Source organism: Pristiophorus japonicus, chromosome 11 (assembly GCF_044704955.1).
Source record: "Pristiophorus japonicus isolate sPriJap1 chromosome 11, sPriJap1.hap1, whole genome shotgun sequence".
NCBI classification, from domain to species: domain Eukaryota; kingdom Metazoa; phylum Chordata; class Chondrichthyes; family Pristiophoridae; genus Pristiophorus; species Pristiophorus japonicus.
The window spans coordinates 60622582-60648435 of NC_091987.1; the positions used below are offsets into that span (position 1 = coordinate 60622582).

The window sequence follows — 25854 nt, forward strand, 5'->3', positions numbered from 1 at the left end:
TCTCTCTCTCTCTCTGTGTCTGTCTCTCTCTCTCTCTCTCTCTCTCTGTGTCTGTCTCTCTCTCTCTCTCTCTGTGTCTGTCTGTCTCTCTCTCTGTGTCTGTCTCTCTCTCTCTCCTGTGTCTGTCTCTCTCTCTCTCCTGTGTCTGTCTCTCTCTCTCTCTCTCTCTCTCTCTCTCTCTGTGTCTGTCTCTCTCTCTCTCTCTCTCTCTCTCTCTCTCTGTGTCTGTCTCTCTCTCTCTCTCTCTCTCTCTCTCTCTCTCTCTCTGTGTCTGTCTCTCTCTGTCTCTCTGTCTCTCTGTCTCTCTGTCTCTGTCTGTGTCTGTCTGTCTGTCTGTCTGTCTGTCTCTCTCTCTCTCTCTCTCTGTCTCTCCCCAACCCACCTGTAAATCTGGTGCTGGGGACGGGCCCGGCCCAAAGTCTCGGGCCGGCCCATTCAGCCTTCGGTCCCGAAAGGCCTGCCTGAAGCACTTTCACACAGGTAGGAAGATGGTTTATTTAATCTTTTCTTTGCTTCTAAATGTTTATTCAGGTTGGATTTATTTGTATAAGTATAAATAAGGATTTATTATAGAATTTAATGACTCTTCCCCCCCCCCCCACCCCACCTCATTCTGGATTCCTAATTTGTAACCTGCGCCTGATTTTTTTAAATGTGTAGAACAGGTTTTTTCAGTTCTACAAAAATCTTCACTTGCTCCATTCTACTTTAGTTTGGAGTACGTTTTCACTGTGGAAACTTTCAAATCAAGTCAGTGGCTGGACACGCCCCCTTTTGAAGAAAAAATTTCTGTTCCAAAGTAGAACTGTTCTACCTGACTAGAACAGAAAAAATAATGTGGAGAATTGCGATTTCTAAGATAGTCCGTTCTCCACCAGTTGCTCCTAAAAGATCGGGTGCAAATCATGTGGAAACTTGGGCCCTTTATGTGGCAATTTATCAAATGCCTTTTGGAAATCCAAATACACAACATCCACTAGTTCCTCCTGTCTGCCTTGCTTGTTACATGTTCAAAGAACTCCACCAAATTTGTCGAGCATGATTTCCCTTTCATAAAACCATGCTGACATTATGCTTTTCCAAATGTTCTCCTGCTGCTTCCTTAATGGATTCCAGCATTTTACCACTGACACTTGTTAGGCTAACTGGTCTATAGTTTCCTCCTTTTTTTACGGTTTTCCAATCAGTTGGGACCGCTCGAGTTCTAGCAGATTACAACCAACTTGTCCATTATCTCATGCAGCCACCACTTAAGATCCTAGGATGCAGGCCATTGGGTCCAGTGGACTTGACCACCTTTAGTCCCATTATTTTTTTTTTTTTTTTTAGAGTACTTTTTTCTTTAGTGGTTGTTTTAAGTTCCTCCCTCCTTTTTATAGCTCCTTGATCTATTATTGGGATGTTTTTAGTGTTCACTTCTACCGTGAAGACAGATACAAAATATTTGCTCAAAGTCTCTGCCATTTCCCTGTTCCCAATATTAATTCCCAGTCTCTCCCTCTAAGGGACCTATGTTTACTTTAGCTAAAAAAAAAATTCTATACCTGTAGAAACTTTTACTATGCTTTTATATTTCTTGCAAGGTTACATTTATACTCTACCCTCTTTTTTTTCTCGTTTTTTTTAAATTCCAATCCTCTGGCCTCCCACTAATCTTGGTAACTTTGTATACCATTTTTAAAAAAAAATTGATACCATCCTTTACTTCCTTAACCACAGATGGTTCTCGAAGTCTTTCCTTCTCACTGGAATATATTGAGTTATGAAATATCTGTCTGCCACTGATTATCAACTGTCTTATACTTTAATCCATTTTCCCAGTCCACTTTAGCCAACTCTGCCATCATTCCTTTGTAATCTTCTTCTTTAAGATCAGGACACTGGTTTGAGATCCGACTTTCTCACCCCCAACTGAATTTGAAATTCAACCATGCTATGGTCACTTATTGTGAGATCATTTATTAATCCTGTCTCATTACACAGTACCAGATCTAAGATTGCCTGCTCCTGTTCCATAACCTACTGTTCAAGGAAACCATCTCTGATACACAGCTCTTCCTCAAGGCTACCATGGCCAATTTGATTTGTCCAATCAATATGATTATTGCCATACCTTTCTTACAAGCCTCCATTATTTCTTGATTTATACTCCATCCAACAGTGTAGCTACTGTTAGGTGGCCTATAGACTATGCCCACCAGTGACTTCTTCCCCCTTATTATTTCTTATCTCCACCCAAATTAGTTCAGGTTTAGGACATGGGGTCATGATTTTTGCAAGGGCCGAAATAGGCAAGATCTTTTCCCAGAGAATAGTGGACATGTGGAACAAGTTTCCAACTTGTGTGGTGAATGCTGCTTTGCTGAATTTCTACGAGAGAACTGGATCTGTTCTGGCTTGGGCAGATCTCATCCTATAAGAGACACCTAGTAATGCTAATTGGGGCATGGGTGGTCTCTTGGCCATGTTTCCATGGTGGCTTGAGGGGAATTTTCCAGTTCCCCTCTAATTGGATAGAGAAGTGTGTGCATTAAACGATAACTGCAAAACATGGGTACACAGGTAAACGGCAAGTTCAGGACTGTTGTAAAGTAGTTCCTGACGAGTAATATCAGGTATGATGGTGAAGCCATGATTCAAAGATGCTGTAGTTTTTGAAGGAATCAAGATTGTGTTCCTATGAAAGGATGAGCTAGATGGATCGATAGGTGTCTCATTTTGCACTTGCTGTGGATCTTGTATTGCATCTCTTTGGGGGCACCAAAGCTGCATAGTTATATTGACTTTTTTCACATCTGATTTGAAATAGTATAGAAGTCTTGAGGTTGTCTTGCCAATTTATAGCTTGGCAGAAGTTTTCTGAATTTATTTTATAGTTGACATTTATGACCAAAGTAATAGACATTGCTTTCCTATTGTATAGCTGTACTGTTTATGGTGCTTTGTAGCATGCCTTTTTTCTTTGTGCCATCGAAATATACTAACTCATGGATTGTATAAATCAAAGTTGTTGTCGTCGTAGCCAGTCACTTAGAATCGAGAGACTTGCTTCCACTCTTCGGTGGCTGAACAGTCCCTGTCACAAGTGGGACAGATAGTTGTGCCGTTTAACTTTCCACTTGTACAATTTGTAACTGGTGCTTGGAGATGTACTAGTTCGTTAAGTATCCTGGGTGGTACTTGATTTTTCTGGATCCTGCTAGTTTGCGATACCACTTTTGGAGGGGAGGGATGTGGAAAGCCTTAACGCAACACAAGACGGGGCCAATAAATAATTTAATTGCCTGTTTTATATCTGAATGTTAGTTGGCTATTGCAATATTTGTTTGGCTAGCCTGTGTCTGTCCTGCTCGCCATCATCCCTCGTGGCCTACATGGCTCTTGATCCCCAACTGCAGATCACTATCTTTGTAACCTCTGACAAACGCAAACACTGATTTCCTTTCCCTCCCCTCCCGGCCCCCCAAAAAAAGAAACCCAACTCCATTCCTGTCAGTTGTGCACAATTTGCCCATTCCACCCAACTAGTGGTTTCCTTAACACCACTTTGGCCAAGCTTTTAAGTCACCCCCCAATGTCCATTTAGTTGTGAAGTCTACTCCAACCCTGCTTCTGCTCATCTGCTGAAACCCTGATCCATGGCTTTGTTGCCTTCAGACTTGAGTCCTCCAATGCTCTCCTGGCTGGCCTCCTGTCTCCCACCCTACACAAACTTGTGCTGAACCAAACTTTTCTGCTGTTATCTTAACCAAGTCTCATTCAACATTGCCCATGAGCTTGCTGACATTCTCTGGCTTCGGGTTCAACTACTGTAATTTTAAAATCTTGTTTTCAAAGCCCTCTATGGCTTTGCCCCTCCCTATCTCTAACTTCCTCCAGACCTTTGAGATCCCTGCATTCCCCTCGCTCTCGTGCTCCTGTCCTAAACTTCTTGGCCTCTTTACCTTCCTCCTTTTTTAAGATGCTCTTTAAAAGCAACCTTTTTTTAAATCCAGCTTTTGGTCATCTGTCCTGAGCTGTCCTTATGCTGTCAAGTATTGATAACTCGCAAGCGCCTTGAGGCATTTTGCTATGTTAAATGCTACGTGCAAGTTTGCTTGATTCTTTTTGTACTTTGTGAACAAATGCAAGCTCTAGCCTGTTGCACCTCAGCTGATCTTTTTCCCAGCCAAAAAACATGCAACCAGTTGCACAGTGGAGTTAACTTGAGGGAGGAATGTTAGCCAGAATATTGGCTGAAATTTTTATTCTTTGAATTGTGCCATGGGATCTTTATGCTCACCTAACACTGACTGGTCTTGGTTTAATCCAGAAGATGATAGTACTTCTGAAGCACATTTATAATACCTGTGTTGCTCTGTATAATCTAAATCTTGTGCTTAAGTTCTGGAGTTGGGGCTGAACCATGACCTGCCTCCTGTAGAGTGCTATTAACTGTCCAATTTGACAATGATAAACAGGATTTGTTCTGGGCATTTTCTTTGCTGGTGGTTCTACAATTTGGAAAATCTATCCATAGTTAAATATTAAGAAATGGAATAAGTTTTTTGAATGCAAAGGTGGTTTTAGACCTGCAGGCAAAGTTAGTATTTGTATCCTGGAGATTACTGTTAATAGTTCATCAGTACTCTTAAGTTGCTGGGTTTCTTGCTTGACTACGGTCAAATTAGTGTTTTTTTAACAATATGCCACACTTCAGTTAAGTGGATAGGGTGCCCACTGCAGACTTCTGCAGTCATACAGGTACATAGGTTTACCATGGGTGGAATGTTTTAATTTACTGCTCCCTGCAAGCACTCCATTTTGCTAGCAGTTTGGAATTCTCTCCTCCCATGGAGGGAGGACAAAGTGGAAAAGACTTATCAAAGGTGAGCCATATTCAACTCTCCATCTTGTAGTCTGCAGTCTTTATAGGTTAATCTGCACCAAATTGCATTGCAATTTAACGTTCAGTTGGCTAAAATGTAATGAATTTTGCTACATCTGGTGAATTTTGACAGTTACTGTTTTTTTTACAGCTTATAATCCACTTGGAACAAATCGCGCTCTTAATTTTCCAATGTTGAGGATTTGTAAGTCTGCACTTTGTTGCACTTAAAATAGTGTGTGAAAAGGCATGAGATTTGGCTTTGCATATTTATTGTAAAGTGGGTCTTTCACATGCAGAGCTGCTGTCATTTTTGTTACTGTTAAGTAACAACTGAATGCTAATTTTGAACTAAATTTCCTTGGCTTCCACTTGCCATGTTAATGCTAACTTAAATCCAATATGAAAATTGTTAGACTACACCAAGTTCTAAAAAAACATGGCTTTTAAGATTGATCTGTCTTGTAATTCTGCAAATAGAATCTTGGGTTTTCTTGACATGGCAGTGCTAACAGCAATAACTTGGCTTTTAACTTGAAACTGACCAGTGCTACTTTTACATTCTCTTTTTTTTTATTCTTTAAAATCACATTTAAAACTTTTTTTCTGAAGTTCTGAGTTGCCCTATAGTTAACAGGGACATCACCATTGAACAAACAGAGTAGAAGAGGTAACTTACAAAACTGATAGCGATGCTTATACATGCACTCTTTCTCCCCTCCTTTTTCACTCTCCTCCGCCGCCCCCTCCCCCCTGCTATGGATGTATTCCAAATAATGGCTTGTGCTGTTGCTCAACTTTCCAAAGTGGACATGCATCAGAACTGCAATGATGTCTGGCTGGACCGATGTGGTACGATATTTGGTGTACTGGTGCATGGTGGTAGAACCATGCTGTGCTAACAATTGCATGCACCACTGCATTCTACAGATACTGTACATTCCTTTTTGATTTAATTGTGGTGTTTGTGGTTAAGTAACTGCACGTTTCCCATACTTTAACTTCATTAGGGCCTACAAATAGATTAACAGTATGTAGGGTATAGGGGAAAACCATATATTTGGAGTAGCAAGTAGGCTAATGCAGCAACTTAAGGTGAATTGGGCTGAAGCTTTATGGTGTGTTCATTCTGAGCGATATTAACCATTATGCCATTGGATCTCTTTTGTGTGGTACACATTGTAAATTTACATAACTTTGGCTAAAAATGCATGTTGAAATAGTTCATAGCCTGAAGTTGCCAGACATTTTAATTCCAGCTCTGACTCTGTACTCTGAATGGAAATTGCTGTAATTTGATGAAAAGCCAGTTAGCAAAAATAAAAGTCCCTAAAACCTGAAATTCAGCTTGGTAGAAACACTGCAGCAGGATTTTTCTTGTGCCTCTGACGTATCTACAAATAAACATTCCATGAATCTTGAGTTTGACTTGCTATAGAATCTTTGAAATCTGTTTTGTATTGCAGATTTATTTCTTGTAGCATGAGCACTCGGCTGAGTCACCATTTAAGTTCTCAAGGGTCTGAGCTAGTTTTGTGCAAAACTTTTGCAGCTGGTTAATTTTGATTTAGTTCCATGAACCCGCTTAACATTCTATTTTAACATTCTGCTGTTACTCAACTAGCATCTCCTGCTTTCTTGGACTACAGAAACAGACAATACAGCAAGTGTAGTGAGCTGGGCAAGTTGCTGTGCTAAATGGTCAGAAGTTTTAGACGCCTGATATAATAGCTTTGTTGCCCACCAGCATGTCATTTTAATCTGCCTTGATACAATTACAGAAAATTGCTTCAAACATGGATTTCATGGTGTTTACATAGAATGATAGAATATGCAGCACAGAAACAGGCCATTTGTCCAACTCAGTCCATGCTCGCGTTTATACTCGCTCCTCCTCCTCCTCCCCCCCCCCCCCCTAACTCCATCTGGTTACAGCTTGCTTGGATTTTTAAGCACAAGAAAAAGTTACATGTCCTATAATTCAGGTTACTATTGCATGCAGTTGATGATTACAGACTTTTATATTTAATTCCTATACTATTATAAATCCATTGCTGACAATTATAACATCCTAATTAGATAGTAAAGCAAGTATTCTAAAAACAAATCCATGATCTTGGTGCCAATAATTATAATTAAAATTTTCACATGTTTGATCACCCTTTTGAACTTTATTACCACAGCACACACTAGTTTAGTAGCACCCACTTTCTTTGTCCTGTCCTTCCCCCAATTTTTTAGCCCAAGCTGGAGTTCAGTTCTACAAGTAGCCTAGGCACTAGTTTCAGGAGGTGTTTTGAGAGCCTAGCTGGCAATCTGGTTATGAACAGGATTGAATTGTCAAATTTAATCTAAGCTGACTGACAAATACCTGTTCCATTATATATGGTGTAGCTTGTAGAAATTGGTGACGAGACTGGGTGGAGGTATAAAGGAAATGAGCTATGAAAAAATTAGTTTCATATACTTAAAATTCACAGGGCTATGGGGAAAGAGCAACAGAGTGGGACTATTTGGATAGTTTCGAAGAGCTGGCACAATGCACAGAATGGCCACGTTCTGTGCTGTGATTCTGATCTTTACAAGTTTAGAAAGAAGGCAGTTAAGGGGAGATGCGGGGGGGAAACCTATCCAAATGTGGTGCAGCTGAAGTAAACCCAGATTGTCTAGTTCAGAGAGGCCACTTGCAGCACACTTAGTGCTGCCCTGTTTGAGATCTGCTAACTTGGAACAAATAAGATTCCAATTTAGGATGTTGCTGTTCTTCCAAACCAAGTCTTGGCTTTACTAGCTGAATTGTCAGGGAATCCAACAAGGCTGATGTCCTGATAGTGCTCTCGTTCCTGGTGTCCTCTGGCTTGCAAAAGCATGATAGTTAATTTATTCCAAAAGTTAGAAATTGCTTATCTATGCTGGTACCTTTTTTATCCATGTGATTGTCCAAAACAGCTATGACACTGGGATGGTAACCTGCTGTCTAGCAGTTCAGTGCAAGTGAAAAGTGCACAACGAGAGCTAAATCAGGCCTATGCTGTAAATGTACTTCATTGTATGAGTTCTTGATGCATTGCTGGGTCCCATTTATCCCAAGTTGGTAATCTCCCTTTGGGGGTAAGCATGACTTGTGTGGGAATGGGAACTGAGGAACAAATGGTATTAATACTGTGTATAGGCTGTTCTCCTCTTGACACTTGGAGTGATCTCTCATGTCATATCTACCTCACCTGTCTGTCCATATTTCAAAATTGGAACATTTCCATGCACAACATTGCCCAGGTCTTTCAAGAAAGCACAATGAAATGCTGCAGGTGTCATGGTGGATGCAACTAGCTAGTGATACTTGGATGTTTGCAGTTTAGTATCTGCCTCTAGAATACTGCTTAGTGTAACCAGATTACTAAGACCTACTCCAGGAAATGAGATTGTATTTTCTAATGCTAGTTGGATGAAGTGAAACAATGTGGATAGAAAGTACTTGCTATAATCTATGGGCGTTTAGTTTAAATGTAGCCAGATGATTCCCACTACCATCTTTGTGCAGAGTGCTGTTTTTTTAAATATTAACTAAGCCCAAAGCAACAAGTACTGGTAACCAAGGGATCTGATTAAAATTGCCAGCCTACTGATTGAAGCAAATTTTAAATTAGTTTGGTTTTCTGTTGTATCTGTTTAGATTCTTTTCCATTCCCACTAAGAGCAGCCATCTTAGCTGTGGGTGCACAAAAGGTTCAGTATGGGCTACTTTTATTTGTGTATTGACACCTTAGACTTTATGGGAAATGGTTGGCATCTTGCACTAATGTATCTTGATGTGCACTATTGTGATCAAACATGTACGAGTGTGGTTTGTGCAAGTAAGATGCAATCTCAAATTGGTTACATTTATTTTTGATATTGCTGAAAGCTAACTTTCTCCCCCTCGTGCAAACTAAGATTCACCAAACTGGGATTTTGGACGTGGAGGAAATGGCTCAATGAATGGGTACCATGATGGAAAAGACAGTCGGGTAAATGGTTATGACTGTGATGGCAGTGGGTTCAACAGTAGAGGCTCCAGTCGAAATGACACAAGTGGCCGAGGCGATTATCGAAACCGAACAATTAATCCTGGTGCCCAACAGAGTGCTGCAACAGGTGTGCAATACTAGCCTTGCTGTATTATGCCAATGTTGGATCAGGACTTCTGTGGACCATTTCTTGTATTGTGGATTGAAAAATGGGATTTTTTTTGGGGGGGGGGGTGGGTGCTTGAAAAGAAAAGCTTCCTCATTGTTCAACTGTCACAATGCAGTCTTAAGTTATGTTCTTAAACTGGCACTGTACACTGCACACTAATAGTCTGAATTTCCATATGCTGCTTGTGTAGTCTATTTTGCAAATTTTAACTTGCAGAGTTACCAACTTGCATTTGTATGTCTTTAATGCCATGAAACATCCCAAGGTGTTCCACAAGAGCTTTGTCAAATAAAATTTGACACCAAGATGTGAAATTTTGGGGTAGGTGACCAAAAGCTTGGTCAGAGGTAGGTTTTAAGTAACATCTTGCAGAAAGGAGGTAGAAGTTTAGGGAGGGAATTCCAGTGCTGGCGCCTTGATGAAGGCAATCTGACGCACGAGACCAGAATTTGGGGGATGGGAGGAGAGGGTTGGAGGAATTTGAAAATCCGGATGAGCATTTTAAAATCGGTGTTGTAGGTAAGCAAGGACTGGTGATCGGTCAACAGGAGTTGGTGTGACAATTTGTGGGGCCTCCTGTGATTTTAAAGTTCAGTTGGATCTTTTTCACATACTGCTTGCTGCTGGCACTGTTTCAAGATCTTGAAGGTAAGGTCTCTAGGTAAGTAAACCCAGTTCAAGCTTGAGGGCTAGGCCTGTAGTGAGCATTCTCTCAAAGACCATTCAAATTATTTCCCTTAATCCTTACATATGAACATAAGAAATAGGAGCAGGAGTAGGCCATACAATCATGGCTGATCTGATCATGGACTCGGGTCCACTTCCCTCCCCACTCTCCATAACCCCTTATTCCCTTATCGTTTAAGAAACTGTCTCTGCCTTAAATTTATTCAATGTCCCAGCTTCCAAAGCTGAGGCAGCAAATTCCACAGATCCACAACCCTCAAGAAATTTCTCCCCTCAGTTTTAAATGGGTGGCCCCTTATTCTAAGATTATGCCCTCTAGTTCTAGTCTTCCCCATTAGCAGAAACATCCTCTCTGCATCCACCTTGTCAAGCCCCCTCAATCTTATACATTTCAGTAAGATCACCTCTCATTCATCTGAATTCCAATGAGTAGAGGCTCAACCCCTCAAGTCAACCCTCTCATCTCCAAAATTAACCTTGTGAACCTTCTCTGAACTGCCTCCAAAGCAAGTCTATCCTTTTGTAAATATGGAAACCAAAACTGCACACAGTATTCCAGGTGTGGCCTCACCAATACCTTTTATAGCTGTAGCAAGACTTCCCTGCTTTTATACTTATACCCTTTGCAATTAAGGCCAAGATTCCATTGGCCTTCCTGATCACTTGCTGTGCCTGCATACTAACCTTTTGTGTTTCATGCACAAGTACCCCCAAGTCCTGCTCTACTGCAGCACTTTGCAATCTTTCTCCATTTAAGTAATAACATGCTCTTTGATTTTTTTTCTGCCAAAGTGCGTGACCTCACTTTCCAACATTATACTCTATCTGCCAAATTTTTGTGCACTCACTTAACTTGTCTACATTCTTTTGCAGATTTTTTGTCCTCCATGTTGCTTTTCCTCCCATCTTTGTAATGTAGCCAAGTTTACTGACTATACAATCAGTCCCTTCCTCCATAGATTGTAAATAGTTGGGTCCCAGCACTGATCCCTGCAGCACCCCACTGGTTACTGATTGCTAACCTGAGAATGAACCATTTATCTGTACTGTTTTCTGTTCGTTAGCCAATCCTCTATCCATGCTAATATATTACCCCTAACCCTGTGAACTTTTATCTTGTGGCACCTTGTCAAATGCCTTCTGGAAGTCCAAATACACCACATCCACTGGTTCCCCTTTATCCACCCTGTTCATTACATCCTCAAAGAATCCCAACAATTTTGTCAAACATTGCTTCCCCTTCATAAATCCATGCTGACTCTGCCTGACTGAATTTTGCTTTTCCAAATGTCCTGCTACTGCTTCTTTAATAATGGGCTCCCAATGTCTTCCCAACCACAGATGTTAGACTTAACTGGTCTAGTTTCCTGCTTTTTGTCTGCCTTTTTTTTTAAATGGGGCCTTTACATTTGCAGTTTTCCAATCTACTGGGACCTGTCCAGAATCCAGGGAATTTTGGTAAATTTCAACCAATGCATCCACTTCTCAAGACCCTAGGATGTAGGGGATTTATCTGCCTTTAATCCCATTATCTTACTAAGTATCACCTTCTTAGTGATTGTGTTAAGTTTCTCCACCCCCCCACCCCCCCCCATAGCCCCTTGACTATCCACTGTTGGAATATTATTGGTGTCCTCTACCGTAAAGACTGATACAAAATATTTGTTCAGGGTTTCTGCCATCTCCATGTTCCCCATTACTAATTACCTAGTCTTGTCCTCTAAAGGATCAACATTTACTCTAGCCACTCTTTTCCTTTTTTATATATGTATAGAAACTCTTGCTGTTATATTTCATGCTAGTTTACTTTCATAGTCTATCTTCCCTTAATCATTTTTTTAGTCATTCTTTGTTGGCTTCTAAATGCTTCCTAATCTTCTGTCTTCCCACTAGTTTTGTCACATTGTATGCCCTTGTTTTTAATTGGTTACCGTCCTTTATTTCTTAGCCACGGGTGGCTATCTTTTCTCACGCCCTTTCCTTCTCTCAGAATATATTTTTCTTGTGAAATATCTCCTTTAAATGTACACCACTGTTCAATCCTTGACCAATTGAGTTCCACAACAAAGTGCAAGGGAATCCATGACTAGTTGGTATTGACCAAGTAACATTTCAAGATTGGGTGCCCTTGTAAAATGTACGCCATCTGCCACAGTCACTACTTGTATATTGGCTGCTGCCCACCCTCATCAAATTTACTTTTGCTGTACATTGATATTTATATACCATCTTTTAATGGTATAAAGACATTGATGCCAGGCTGGATGTCAGGCAGGAAATGGGGGGCGGGGGGGAAGCAATCTGGGTGGAGGATGGTGTTTTCTGTCAAAGGTGACAAGTTGTTGACAGACCACGTAGTCTGGTAGGTGGTGATGTTGCTGGGCCAGACTCTTGCTGCTTGTTTGGCGAACCACCTTGAAGATAACTGGAATAGTCCAATTGACCCTAAGCCTACTTTGAGATTGGTTCCTTGTAAATTGAAGTTCAGCTGCAGCCGAGACAGCCCCTGGAGGGCTTGGGATTCAGATAACATTGGGCATTGTTGGTCTACCACTAAAGCATGTGTTTCAGCAGGAGGTGGTATTCTAGCTTTATACAATGTGCATCCAAGGCAGCTAGTATCTGACTTTTCTACTTGGGTGGATGAAGTTTGCAGTCAACTATTTTGCATAGAGGCCATCTGCGGTTCTGTACATTTTCCATGCAATCTACCAACCAATGGGGAAGAGACACTTAAAAAATTTTTTTTATTAAGCTTGTTGACTGGAATGGAGCTGCAATCATTACACTCTTGCCCTGTTGTCCCATCATAGGTACACCATATTTAGCTTTGATTAAATTTAGGAAAGCCAAGAAGCAGAAGTTCCTTTTATGTTTTGTAAATATCTAAATACAAATCCTGCACAATATATAGAATAGCCAAATAATTCCATATTGGAAAGGAAAACTTAGCCTGCGGTCCTGCTATACTATTGAATTTGAATGGAGTCTGCTGATGAGTAAAATGACTTTATGGCTTGAGTTTCCTAGGGTTCCTGTTTAATATTTTGAGGGTTCTGCTGTTTGTGGGAGCTTATTGTGGACAAATTGGTTGCTGCATTTCCTACATTATAACTGACTACATGTCAAAGTATATAAATGCAAGTATTTTTTTTAAACCTTGAATTAGAATCTGGCTCACTTGTAACCTTAAATGCTGTTTCTGCTTTAAGAAATTTGTTTAAAGTTTTGCCTGTGGTTCACTTGAAATTGTTTTCAATTTCTTAATTCGCCTAGGTTGACTGTTTACTATGCGAATTGAACAATTTGCCACTAAACATTCCAGCTAAGTTGGTTGCTAACCATCTATTTTTCTTATGAAGCAAAGTTGATGTACATTCTGTAGTTTTCAGAAACCATACTCTTGAAACAACTGTTACGGTAACAGTAGCATCTTCAGCCTAAGCCACTAGTTCATTTTAGTGCTGTGCTTAAAGTTGTTTTTGTAGTTTAGTATAACTAAATGCAGGAAAATATTTAGCTACCAGTCCATCTGAAGCACATAGGTTTTTTCTGACCTGGTACTTGTCCAGTTTAAAAACATTTTTTCCTCTGACTACTGTCCTGGCAAATAACAGTCTGCAGCATGAGAGGGTTGATAGACTGTCAAAGGCAAGTCAGTAAGTACCTCAACAACCAGTGTTTCATCAGCATGCAATCCTGGTCAGTAACAAGTAGAGTATTAAATATTCAGTTTGAACTCTCCATCTAGCAGCCTGTACAGTTGTCAAGCGCAGAGCTTACCTAATACAGTAATAGGAAATGTACAGTAACAACCTTCTCGTCATTGACTTTTATTTTGGTTACAATCCATTACTGCCTATTCCCCACGGGCTTTGTTGAAGGTGCAGTACTACCAGGCTTGCTACCAACTAGAAATGCAAGGTCATTAAGAAAAAAATCATGGGTAGGCTTTAAGATCGCAGATTGGTATTTAATCGTGGCCGTACTGGATTCATCAGTTATTAAAACCTTAATGAAATGAACATGTATGGATTAAATTGAAGATTATCCATGACTTGATTTCTTCCTTTTGCACACGATATTTTCTATGAATTGGTCATCAGTGAAGTTCACCTATATTGGTCTCTACCTTTTTTATTTAAAACTGGAGTGCATAAAGCCTGCAGGTTGCTGCAAACTCTGCTCGAATATTTGAGGTGCAGAAGGTAGCGAGAACTTTCATTTTCTCCCCTTCCCCATGGATTTCAGTTACTCCTGTGGATTAAATTATGAAGTTTAATTCAGTTGCAAGTATCCAATGCAATTGCCTGTTGCATTGGATACTTGTTCAGATGTAAAATTGAATTGGTTTATGCTGCTGTACAAATTGCAAGCTTAGTTTAATATATCTCCTACACCAGATAGTCACTTTTGAGAAGCCAGTCACTAAAAATAGCACACTGGCTTTTGACTTGGAGTGGCTTTGATCTATACTTCTGCCAAACATTTACATGTGACTTAACTGTTCATTTCCATTTAAATGTTAACATTTTTAGCAGTGTCAAGAGAATTTTTAACATCACTCATTGTACAGAAACTGGAAATAGTGAGTGAATTGTAGCATTTACACAGACAACAGCCATAAATGAGAGCACTCTTACACTTTCATACAAGGCTTATAAACCACTCGCCAGTCCTAGAATTGTACTCTGGTTTGAACTCTCACCCAAAGAATAAGTTGTGGAATAATTTACTGACTGGGCATTGAAGTGCAGGAGTTTTGAGATTAATTGTGTTTTGGATGAGATTTGAAGTCTGGTGGGACTTATCTCTGGGGATGAGGTACTATTTTAAAATCTCTTGCATTGGCGCAACAGAAGTTGACGCTGTCACCTGGAAACTTTGTACAAGGTACCTCAAATTTGCACTTGCCTTGAAATAAAGCTGTGGGATAATTTTGAACTTGTCTGATAGGCTTCGGCTATGATAAAGATGATGGAGGATGGAGTAACAAGGAAGTCCGGGATCCATACAGCAGTTTTGGATCACGTGCTGATCGGGGAAAATCAAGCTTCTTCAATGATCGTGGAAGAGGAAGGTAAGCTGAATTTGATTCAAGTAACCTTGTGTATATCCTACCTTAATTCAAAAAAGCTAACTTTTAGTTTCTACTTTATTGAACTTCCACCTAGTATTAGCTTGATTTTTCCCTATACTTGCATTGGATGGATACTGTAACCAGTATGAATGGAAATGAATGAGTATACAGACTTGTTGTAATGGTACTTCATAGAAAACTTAAACTGGGATTGGTTTTGACTCATCATCCTGTTGTTCAGTCAACCCTTTCTGCTGGACTGTTTAAAAGTTTTCTTTATTTCCATCAGATATGAGGACCGTGGCAGGGCAAATGCTAGTGACAGTGCTTATGATTCCTTTGGAAGTCGCAGTGACCGTGGAGGATATGGCAGAATGGATCGTAGTGGATATGGTTCTCGTGAAGGTGGTGGAAATAGCCGCTGGGTGGAAGACAAACGGGATGAAGATGACTGGTCAAAACAACTGCCACCAAATGAGCGAATGGAACAGTAGGTGTTGAGTTCTTAGCTCAGTTTTTGATAGTATAGCTATACACTTAGCTTGGACAGTTGCCATTATAAAACGGGTGGGTACGAAGAGGTGGTGAGGCCTTGAAGTGATTTTAAACACTGATATGAATTTTACATCTGGTGTTGGGAATTGAGAGCGAAAGTAGGTCAATGAGGATCAGAATAATGAATTATCAGGGCTTGGTGGGCATAAGCTCCAGGCAACAGTTTTTGGTAGGGCTAAAGGTAGCTTCAGTTTTCCTAATCTTGGCAACTAGAGGAAATTATGGCTAATCCAGGGCCCATTTATTCATTTTTAAGTAATTGCAAATTTGAGTCTGACACTACTGCAAAGCTACTAATTGTAGGGGAAAAGACTACCAAGTAAGTCTGTATGGAGATCTATCGCAGAAATTGTTTTTTCTTTCTCTCTTTTCCACCCCCCCCCCCCCCCCCTGCCGCCGCCCCCAAAAAAAACTTGTGCATGAGCAATTGAGACAGATCTTGGAGTCCACAACATGGCTTTCTCAATGTTTTGTAGCAGCTAAAAATGGGATGGGCTAATAAGGGGATGTTCTATATTGTCTTGGCTCTAGGTACCCTTGCTTGCGAGTGCACATTGGCTTGCAGCAGTGCTGTAATTAAGAGTGCATGGAAGATTGCGGAAACTAAAATTGTTCAAGATTTTTTTCAGGAATAAAGATTGTCTATTCTATTTTTAGGGAGTTATTTTCAGCAAGCAACACTGGAATCAACTTTGAGAAATATGATGACATTCCTGTTGAGGCAACTGGTGCAAACTCTCCTCCTCATATTGAAACTGTAAGTAAAGTCCTTACAAAACTGGTTTCTGCTTTATTTAAATCTTTCATTGGGACTAAGTGGTGCAGGTGTAAATTATGAATTACAGTGCAATAATAGCACAGTGTGAACCAATACATAGCCAAAGTTGCTGAAGGAAATGAGAAGACCAGGCTCTTCCCCCTGATGGCTGGGCCAAAGTAGCATTGGAAGAAGTGTTGTTTCTGCATTGGCCATAATGTCTAACTTGCAGCACATTGGATGGAAGAAATTAAAATTATCCAGCCTTCTGCCTAAATTGTTTTATTTTAGTTCCAGGATGTAAACATGGGAGAAATAATAATGGGAAACATTGAGCTGAGTCGCTATGATCGTCCAACTCCTGTGCAGAAACATGCCATTCCCATCATTATATCGAAGAGGGATTTGATGGCATGTGCCCAAACAGGTGAGATACTTTGAAAGTTGGTGTAACATGCAATAAATTATAGCATGACTTGCTGCTTAATTTCTTGGTGTGCTCCAGTATCAAGTTGGTACATTAGTACTTGGTGGTTCCTATGTACACCTTGGGATGCTATCCCTTAACATGCATTTAGTAACCTTTCAAAATCCGCAATCCTTGGGACTGAGTCGTTCCAGTTTTGGGGATTTTTTGGATTTCAGACAAGAAAATCAATAGTCTGAAATCCAGAATCCTCAACCAAATCCATGCTGGATTTTGCCAAAAATGTCTGGTTTATGGGCAATTTTGGAGTTTTGGATTCGGGACATTGCACCTGTACCTTAAGGCTTGGTCAGAAGCTTCAATTGAGTTTTAGAAAGTGAAATTGCAGTCTACAAGCAGCTATTTTACTAGAGGCCCTTGATTTACTGTATTATGTACTAGAGGCAGAGAAGGCAGTTCATCCCCTTGATCCTGTTCAATTTGGTATGGCTAATGTATATCTTGATTCCATTTACCAGCCTTGGTTCCATATCCCTTGGATACCATTTCATAACTATGTTCCTAATCGGTTTTGAAATTTTCAATTGACCTAACCTCAACTTTTTTTGGCAAGGGAGGAAGAGGAGCTTCCTCCAATTTTAAGGTTCTAGGCATTCAAAGAAATAACTTTTCTCCTACCCTTTAATATCACAATTAGATCATGAGCAGTCTGTCAAAATGAGGATGACTTGCTTCCATGCCAAAAACTGATGAGTTCACAGGTGTTTCAATGAAGGATCTAATATTCCAAGTCCTGAACTACATCTTGAAGGGTGGAAAATGCCTGTGTGTGGATTTTAACATGTGATGGTCATTACACACCAGCCACCACGCTGGCTTGTCAGAGCTAGATCTTGGTCCACTGGCAAGGGTTATCCAAGATGACTAGAGACCTGCTCTGCTGCACGGACTTAGTGCGCACACATCGCAGTGTGGGCTGGCCTGTGCTGCCCCTGGCCCTGAATTCATGCCTCTCCTGGGCCCTGATCACATCCCTCCAGTCTCTCTGCTCCTTCGCCCCAACCTCTCTGCTTCTGCTGTATTTGCCCACGCTCCAATCACCAACCTGGACCTTGGTGATTTCACTCTTCGCTGCCATCGCAGCTTGTGCTACTCCCTGCCTACACGCTGCTCGCCGCTCCTTTTTATGGCTCCGACCTGCCACTGGTAGTCTCATGCAGCTCGGGGCCTCCATGCATACAACCAAGGACATGGAACGTTCACTCCCTCCTAGCTAGAGGGCGCTATGCATTATCTCGTTACACCTTTCCTTAAACAAGCTCCCTTGCTTGCTCGCTCCCTCCATACTTAATAGGTTGCTCAGGCAATTCAAAGTTTCATGCATGCGCAGTTTTTCTATTTAAAAGCTGGATCACCAGAGTGGCTGTGCACTTTGGAGGGGGCCTAATGTTCCCTTTTTAATGTATCCTTCCTGAGGTGCAGTTGGTAGAGCTGTACATAGTACTCATGATGTGGTCGAACTAGAGCTTTATACAAAGCTTGTATTCCAGTCTCATTAAGATGAAGGCTAACATTCCATTAGCTGTTCGAAATTATTTTTATACCTGTCCTAGTTTTGTGATTTCTATGCATAAAATCATAATGGTTGGAGCACAAAAGGAGGCCATTTGGCCAGTTGAGCCAATGCTGGCTCTCCCAAGACCACTTCAGCTTGTCCCACTCCCCAAGCCTTTCCTTATAGCGCTGCAAAAAAAATTCCTTCTAAATAGTTATCCAATTCTCCTTTGAAAGCCATAGTTAACTCTGCCTCCACTACCCCTTTTTAAGCAGTGCATTCCAGATCATAACCACTCAATGCATAAAAGTTTTTCCTCATGTCACCTTTTAGTTCTGCCTTTTAAATTTCTCTTAGTTCCTGGCTTTTCAACATTTAGAAAATATTCCCTGTCTTGGTCCTACGTGGATGATCTTGAACTGAATATCTGCCACAGTTTTTCCCATTCTTCGATCAAATCGATGTGCCTTTGCAACTTTCTGCTCCCATCTATACTACTATCTGTACCACCTAACTGTTAGCAAATTTGGATATACTCCATTCCTTCATCTAATCATTGACAAAAACTGAGTCCCCAGTATAGATTCCTGCCAATTGGAGTACAAATTCATTACTACCCTCTTTATTTTTTTTTAAATTCCCTCAATGGATTACCTCTAATTTCATACTTATTTTTGCAAAGTCTCTTACTGATGCACTTGAGAATTTCCATGATACAAGATGGCTGAAGTTTGTCCCAGTTATAGTTGTGGAATGTCAGACCAGTGAAGTAGTAGATTTGTGTAATTTTTCTATACTTATAAAAGCAATTTGACTTTCAATAATGCTTTATCCATTAATTGCCGCACATTATCCCTGTAGGCTCTGGGAAAACGGCAGCATTTTTGCTTCCTATTCTTAGCCAGATCTATGCAGAAGGCCCTGGTGAAGCGTTAAAGTCTGCAAAAGCACAGGTAAACTACTTTAGTTTTTTTTTGCAAATTCATCACTTCACTTCATTTTAGCATTTCTGTAACTCATTAGTGCATATATCCCTCTTCCAACAGGATTCCTCTAAATATGGTCGCCGTAAGCAATATCCAATTGCTTTGGTTTTAGCACCTACCAGAGAACTTGCAGTGCAAATATATGATGAATCCAGGAAGGTAAGATATTAAAATGGCTCTTGCTAATTATAATTTCACCAGAAGCTGATTTACATTTTAACTTAATTTTATTTGCAGTTTGCATATCGTTCTAAAGTTCGTCCTTCTGTAGTTTATGGAGGAGCTGACATTGGACAACAGATCCGAGATTTGGAGCGTGGATGTCATCTTCTTGTAGCCACTCCTGGTCGTTTAGTTGATATGATTGAGAGGGGAAAGGTTGGATTAGACTATTGCAAGTACGTGAAAGTCTTTATTTAAAACTGCATTTGAACTGAATTTATTGCTCCAATTATGCAGTTTATTCAAGAAATGATACATTGCCTCTTCCCCATTGTACCTCATTCAATATCTTCCAATCTACTAATGACTGTTCACCTGACTTCAGTTAACCACATGATTTGTCTCCACAAATTGATTGTACCTGATACCACAAGAGTTCAGATCATGTTCACTGTATATAAAGAAAAAGCACAACTTGCATTATCAACTTTTGAATTTCAGACACTAATTTTCCACAGATCCATACTTTGATTAACCTACATATTTCTAAATTTCTGTTTGAATTTTATATGGTTTATGGGCCTCTAGATTGGTCACAACTGGGCTATTGGGTCTATTTCATTATGTTCCTTTCTCTTCCCTTGAGCAGAATTGTTTCATCGGTTGCCCTCCAGTGTGGTGCAAGTTCCATATCCAGGGATGTTTGAAAGATTAGTTACAGCCTAAGTCCTAGTGCCAGGATTGACCCAATGGCTTAGTAATTTTGTCCTGAATAGCTGGGTCAAGGAAGACCCCCGGTGCCCAAATATGCCACTTTTCCCCAGGCTCCCTTAAATTAGTTCATGCTGAGTTAGCTAATGCTAAAAATTGACTTAATGAGGGGAAAATTAGCAATGCTAATTGAGTTAGTATATTCAAGACTGCAATAGATTTTTGGATTTTGAGGGGATCCAGGGATATGGGAATAGTAAGGAAAAGTGGAGTTGAGGTAGATCAGACATGATATTGAATGATGGAGCAGGCTTGAATGATCTGCTCCTGTAATATTCTAATTAGCCATTAGTTCCTGCTCCTCAATGCTATTGAGATGCCTGCTGGAAATTTATTTCTACACTCCATTTCTGTCCTGTCACACGAGGTCTAACTTTAAAACCATACTCAGTCTTGCAAGTAAATTCAGGTAGATCACTTACCAGAAAGTGGTTGGCCATGGAAATGTGTATTTGTGACTGGGGAATGGGGAGGAATATTCTAGTCTTGTAATTTTAAAACTCTTTGCTATTTTCTCTTGCTCCATTCTAGAGTTGAATATCTTTGCTGTCTTTTTTTTAGGTATTTGGTGCTGGATGAGGCTGATAGGATGCTTGACATGGGATTTGAACCACAAATTCGCCGCATTGTTGAACAAGATGCAATGCCACCAAAGGATGTGCGACAGACTCTGATGTTCAGTGCAACATTTCCAAAAGAGATACAGGTTAGCTTTGACAATACTGCTAAGACTGCCACTGAAACACTTAATGGCCCCAAGTTTCCACATGATTGGTTCCTGATTTTTAGGAGCAACTGGTGGAGAATGGAGTATCTTAGAAATCGCAATTCTCCACATTTAAGTTTTCTGCCGTTCTAGTCAGTTAGAACAGTTTCACTTTTGAACAGAATTTTTTTTTCAAAAGGTGACATGTCCGGCCACTGCTGCCTGATTTCAAAGTTTCCACAGTGAAAACTTACTCCAAACTAACTTAGAATGGAACAAGTGAAGATTTTTGTAGGCCTGAAAAAACCTTGTCTACACATTAAAAAATCAGGTGCAGATTACAAATTAGGTGTCCGGAACGAGGTGGGGGGGTCATTACATTCTACAATAAATCCTTAGTTATACTTGTACAAATATTATACAAATAATTCCAACCTGAATAAAAATTTATAAGCAAAGAAAAGATTAAATAAACCATGTTCCTACCTGTGTGAAAGTGCTTCAGCCAGGGAGAATGCTGCAGGAAGCCTCAAGTTGAGGCAGCCGTTCCCGGCGGCAGGGGAGGGGGGGGGGGCAGTAAGGGCCCGACCGACGGCAGCAGCCGTTCCCGCCGGCAAGGGAGCGAAGGCAGTAAGGGCCCGACCGATGGCAGCAGCTGTTCCCGGCGGCTGGGGGGAGGGAGTAAGGGCCTGACCGACGGAGGCAGGGAGGAGGCCGCCGTTCCCAACGGCAGGGTGGGGGGAGGCCCCCCTGCCGTCGGTCGGGCCCGTCGGGAAATGGCTGCCTCAACTTCTGAGGCTTCCTGCAGCCTTCTGACTGCTGCAAGAAGCCTCAGTGCTGATCATGGAAGGGCAATGTGGTTTTATTAAAAAATGTTAAATTGAACAGCTACAAAGAACTACAAAAATGGCCGAGTGCCAATGTTTCCTTCACACTGCGCGAACGCTCCAACGCGCACGCGCAGGGTTGCCGGCACGAAAAAAACTCATTTAAATGGTACCCGCCCCCTCCTACTTACAAAATTGGCGTGAGTGGTAGGCTCCACCCCCTGGGCGCCGCGCCAAGCTGACATCGAGCTGCAAATCGCTCGAATAGCGTGTTTTTTTTTTTTCAGGCGCCGTTTTCGGCGCAAAAAATGGGCGCCCAGCTCAGAAGGGCGCCTGTTTTGCCGCGTGTCGAAATTTGGGGCCAATATTTCTAGGATGAAAATGAAAATATTTGCTGTACGAATGCTTTTGTTCAAATGACAAAGTGGGGCTGTGGACTGTTATGACCTTGCTCGGCCTTAAACTGTGATGTCCAATCGATTTTGGAAAACGAATCATTCTACAACTGAAGAAGCCCTTGCGGGTAGGTTACTGTACATTGCTTCCACCATATGTTGCCCAGGGGGCGGAGCCTACCACTCGCGCCAATTTTGTAAGTAGGAGGGGGCGGGTACCATTTAAATGAGTTTTTTTCGTGCCGACAACCCTGGTGCGTGCACGTTGGGGTACTGAAGTTGCATGTTCAGCCATGAACTCATTGAATGGTGATGCAGGCTAGAAAGGCCGAATGGCCTACTCCTGCACCTATTTTCTATGTTTCTATCCATTTGCAGTTCTAAGATAATGGGGTCATCCATAATGTCTTTGGCAAAGTGCTTAGAAAATGCAACCCTACCATTGTATTTTCCTACATGTGAATGGATTCTTTGAGCTCTGATTGCTTACTCTTTGCATGCAAGATCAACATATTCCTTGGTGCAGTGGTTTGGCTGTTAAGCTTTTGTCTGAGTTTTACTTGTATTTGGAAAAGAATGAACGCAAGTGTGATTAGTGTTAGTCAAAATGGCTTGATGTTGGTCTAGGTAACTGCAAACAAGTCCTTGGGTAAACTTGGGTAAGTTTGGGTATTGTAACTTTTTTTTAAATACAACTGAAAAGTTGTAACCTAATTTGCTTGTGCCCAAGGAAGCAGTGGTAGCTGAAAAGTAGTGATGAGGAAACATTTACTTTGGCTCAACTAGTATTTTGGTGACCTAGTTCTCCAAACTAACTTCAAATCCTAGATGCATCCCCAGTCTTTGCACCTCTTGATTATGCTCCCTTTCTATGGATGTTGAGAAAATCATTGATTTTCAAATCGATCTCTTCTAGGAATGCCCAAAAGAATAGTGTTTTTCCATTCTCTTCCCCTGGTGCCCATTTGATGTGACTTCCTGTTTCAGCACTTGGCTGTTGGATGGGATGATGTCACTAGACAAAACCGAAGGTGTGGCCAGAGCGTGAAATTTCTGTGGTGGACGATCACCTTGCGCAATGCAATTTCTTTGGGTGGCTTGCTTCCCCATGCGCCAATTCTCCTTCCCTACCAAACAGCAGACTGCCCATCTTCAATATTGTATGGAGGTGGCTGGACTTGGATAGGTAATTGAACTGCAGGGCAATGAGATTGGAGTAGATATATCTGGTTGAAAAGCTAGAAAACGCAATTGTCTTTTTGTTTTCTATGTTGCAGTTTCTAAAGGTGCAGCTAATTGTTTACTTTGTGCAAGACTTTAAACCTACAGCATAATGGTTAATTGCAGATGCTAGATATATGAAATAACATGCAGTAATATGTTAATACTGTTAACTAGTGCTTGCATTAGTGTACTTGGTAAGATTGGTGAATTGTTGCACCTTTTGAAATAGTTTGCAACTATTTGGACAGGCTTTTTGGATCTTTTTAATACATGTAATTAAGATTTGTTTTAAAGGAAATACTTGGGTGTGGGGAAGCTAGTTTGTAGATTTAATACTTTTTATAATGGTTCAGTGTTGTATAAATTAATCCTCAGATACTTGCTCGTGACTTTCTGGATGAATACATATTCTTGGCAGTTGGTCGTGTCGGCTCCACGTCTGAAAACATAACTCAGAAAGTCGTGTGGGTGGAGGAACAAGACAAGCGCTCATTCCTACTGGATCTCTTGAATGCCACAGGTAAATGAGATTGAAAACTATTGCTGATAGAATAAATAGATTTTTTTTGTCTTAAACAGCTAGATCCCATTTGAGCCTGATGTGATCTTTTCCACTGGTATTCATTAATACCAGCATTTAAAGAATAGGACACAATCTCCTCTTGGTGAGTTTGTAAAGCCTCCTGCTGTGCTGTCCCACATCTGTTAATTTTATTTGTAGTATGGAGTTAATTAAAATGCAGCTCTTCTTCACCATCATTGCCCAAGAAAAGAAATCAGGATCAATGCAGGTACAGCAAGCAATTAGGAAAGAAGATGGTATGTTGGCCTTTATTACAAAGTGGTTGGAGTATGAGTAAAGAAGTCATACTGCTAATATATAAAAGATTTGGATTTATATAGCGCCTTTCACGACACTGGTTGTCTCAAAGCGCTTTACAGCCAATGAAGTACTTTTGGAGTGTCGTCACTGTTGTAATGTAGGAAACGCAGCAGTCAATTTGTGTACAAGAAATTTCCTACAAACAGCAATGTTGATGAGGGATAAATATTGGCCAGGATAACTTCCCTGCTCTCCGAAATAGTGCTATGGGATCTTTTATGTCCACTTGAGCGAGTAGATGGCCTCAGTTTAATGTCTCATCCACAAGGCTGCCCCTCTGACAGTGCAGTACTCCCTCAGCACTACACTTGTCAGCCTAGATTTTTTAAAACATTTTTGGCTCCAATCCCTTGAGTGGGTTGTGAACCCACAACCTTCTGCCTCAGGAGAGTGCTACCCACTAAGCCACAGCTGACAACATGTAGGACATGAGTTGGTGAGACTGCATCTGGAGTACTGTGCAGTTTTGGTGGTCTTACCTAAAAGAATTTGCCTTAGAGGGATTGCAGTGTAGATTCACGACTGATTTCTGGGATGAGGGCATTGATCTTGGGTTGAGTTGACTAGGTCTATATTCCCAAGAGTTTAGGATGAGAAGTGATCTAATTGAAACACAAAATTCCGAAGGGGCTTGACAGGGTAGATGCTGGGAGGATGTTCTCCCTAGCTGGAGTCCAGAACTAGGGCAGTATCTGAATAAGGGGTTGGCCTTTTAGGACTGATGAATTCTCACTCAAAAGGGTTTTGACTCTGGAATTTACCCCAGAAGGCTCTGGGTGCTCAGTCGATGGGTATATTCAAGGCTGAGTGATAGATTTTTGGAAACTAAGGGAATTGGGGATAGTGTGGGAAATTGGAGTTAATGTAGAAGTTTAGCCATGATCTTAGTAAATGGCAGAGCAGGCTCGAGGGGCTGTGCGGCCTACTCCTCCTATTGTTCTTGTACTCCAAAACTTGGTACTGTATCTTTTCTTTCTCCCCCACCCCTGCCCCACAGGAGAAATTTTCTTAATTTGAAGTTGGTATTGCAGTTTGTGTAGCTTACAAATTGTCTTCGGACTAGGGGTGCTTTCCTTCATTTGTACGGTGTGTAACACATTGTTTTTCCCTCTAGGAAAAGACTCCCTAACACTGGTCTTTGTGGAGACTAAGAAGGGTGCAGATTCATTGGAGGATTTCCTTTACCGTGAGGGCTATGCTTGTACCAGCATCCATGGTGACCGTTCTCAAAGAGATAGAGAAGAGGCTCTGCATCAGTTCCGTTCTGGAAAATGCCCCATCCTGGTTGCCACTGCGGTATGTCAAATTAATTCTTAAAATTGGGTTAAATAGCCCATTAACATGTTGCCAGCATGCAGTTGCTCATGTTTAGGTTTTTACATGTATGAATTCAGAATTCTTCAAAATTTAAATTAAAACTACCTGAGATGGTGGTTCTATTGTAACTTGTCAGTCATACTAGGCTGAGATTAGTATTAATTTGGCTAAAATGTAATTGTTTTCAAATTCACAGGTTGCAGCCCGTGGACTTGATATTTCTAATGTCAAACATGTTATCAATTTTGACCTACCTAGTGACATTGAGGAGTATGTGCATCGCATTGGACGTACTGGTCGTGTTGGTAACCTTGGTATGTTGTCAATTGAACTCCCAAGTTAATTATGTATAAAAGGGATGTACTTAAATGCTGCTTTAATACATTTGTTAGGAATGGTATAGTGTATGTGTTGTCAGTGAATTTGCAGTCATGATCACAATGAAATGCAGTATTTTGGGATAATTTAAGTTTGGTCAC

At 40.9% G+C, this 25854-nt stretch overlaps 1 protein-coding gene across 2 annotated transcripts in view; it reads left to right on the plus strand.

Moving 5' to 3' along the window:
• Nucleotides 1–25854, plus strand: part of ddx3xa (DEAD-box helicase 3 X-linked a) — a 62756-nt gene that overhangs the window by 31586 nt on the left and 5316 nt on the right. Inside the window, exons 4-16 of one of the 2 annotated variants that reach the window (XM_070893437.1) lie at nucleotides 5019–5072; nucleotides 8801–9001; nucleotides 14687–14810; nucleotides 15100–15300; nucleotides 16023–16122; nucleotides 16414–16549; nucleotides 18966–19057; nucleotides 19151–19249; nucleotides 19328–19488; nucleotides 20585–20729; nucleotides 23551–23695; nucleotides 25173–25354; nucleotides 25572–25689. In XM_070893437.1, coding sequence (XP_070749538.1) covers nucleotides 5019–5072; nucleotides 8801–9001; nucleotides 14687–14810; nucleotides 15100–15300; nucleotides 16023–16122; nucleotides 16414–16549; nucleotides 18966–19057; nucleotides 19151–19249; nucleotides 19328–19488; nucleotides 20585–20729; nucleotides 23551–23695; nucleotides 25173–25354; nucleotides 25572–25689 — 1758 coding nt within the window. The remainder of the gene's footprint in view (nucleotides 1–5018; nucleotides 5073–8800; nucleotides 9002–14686; nucleotides 14811–15099; nucleotides 15301–16022; nucleotides 16123–16413; nucleotides 16550–18965; nucleotides 19058–19150; nucleotides 19250–19327; nucleotides 19489–20584; nucleotides 20730–23550; nucleotides 23696–25172; nucleotides 25355–25571; nucleotides 25690–25854) is intronic. The other variant, XM_070893438.1, reaches the window with a different exon arrangement.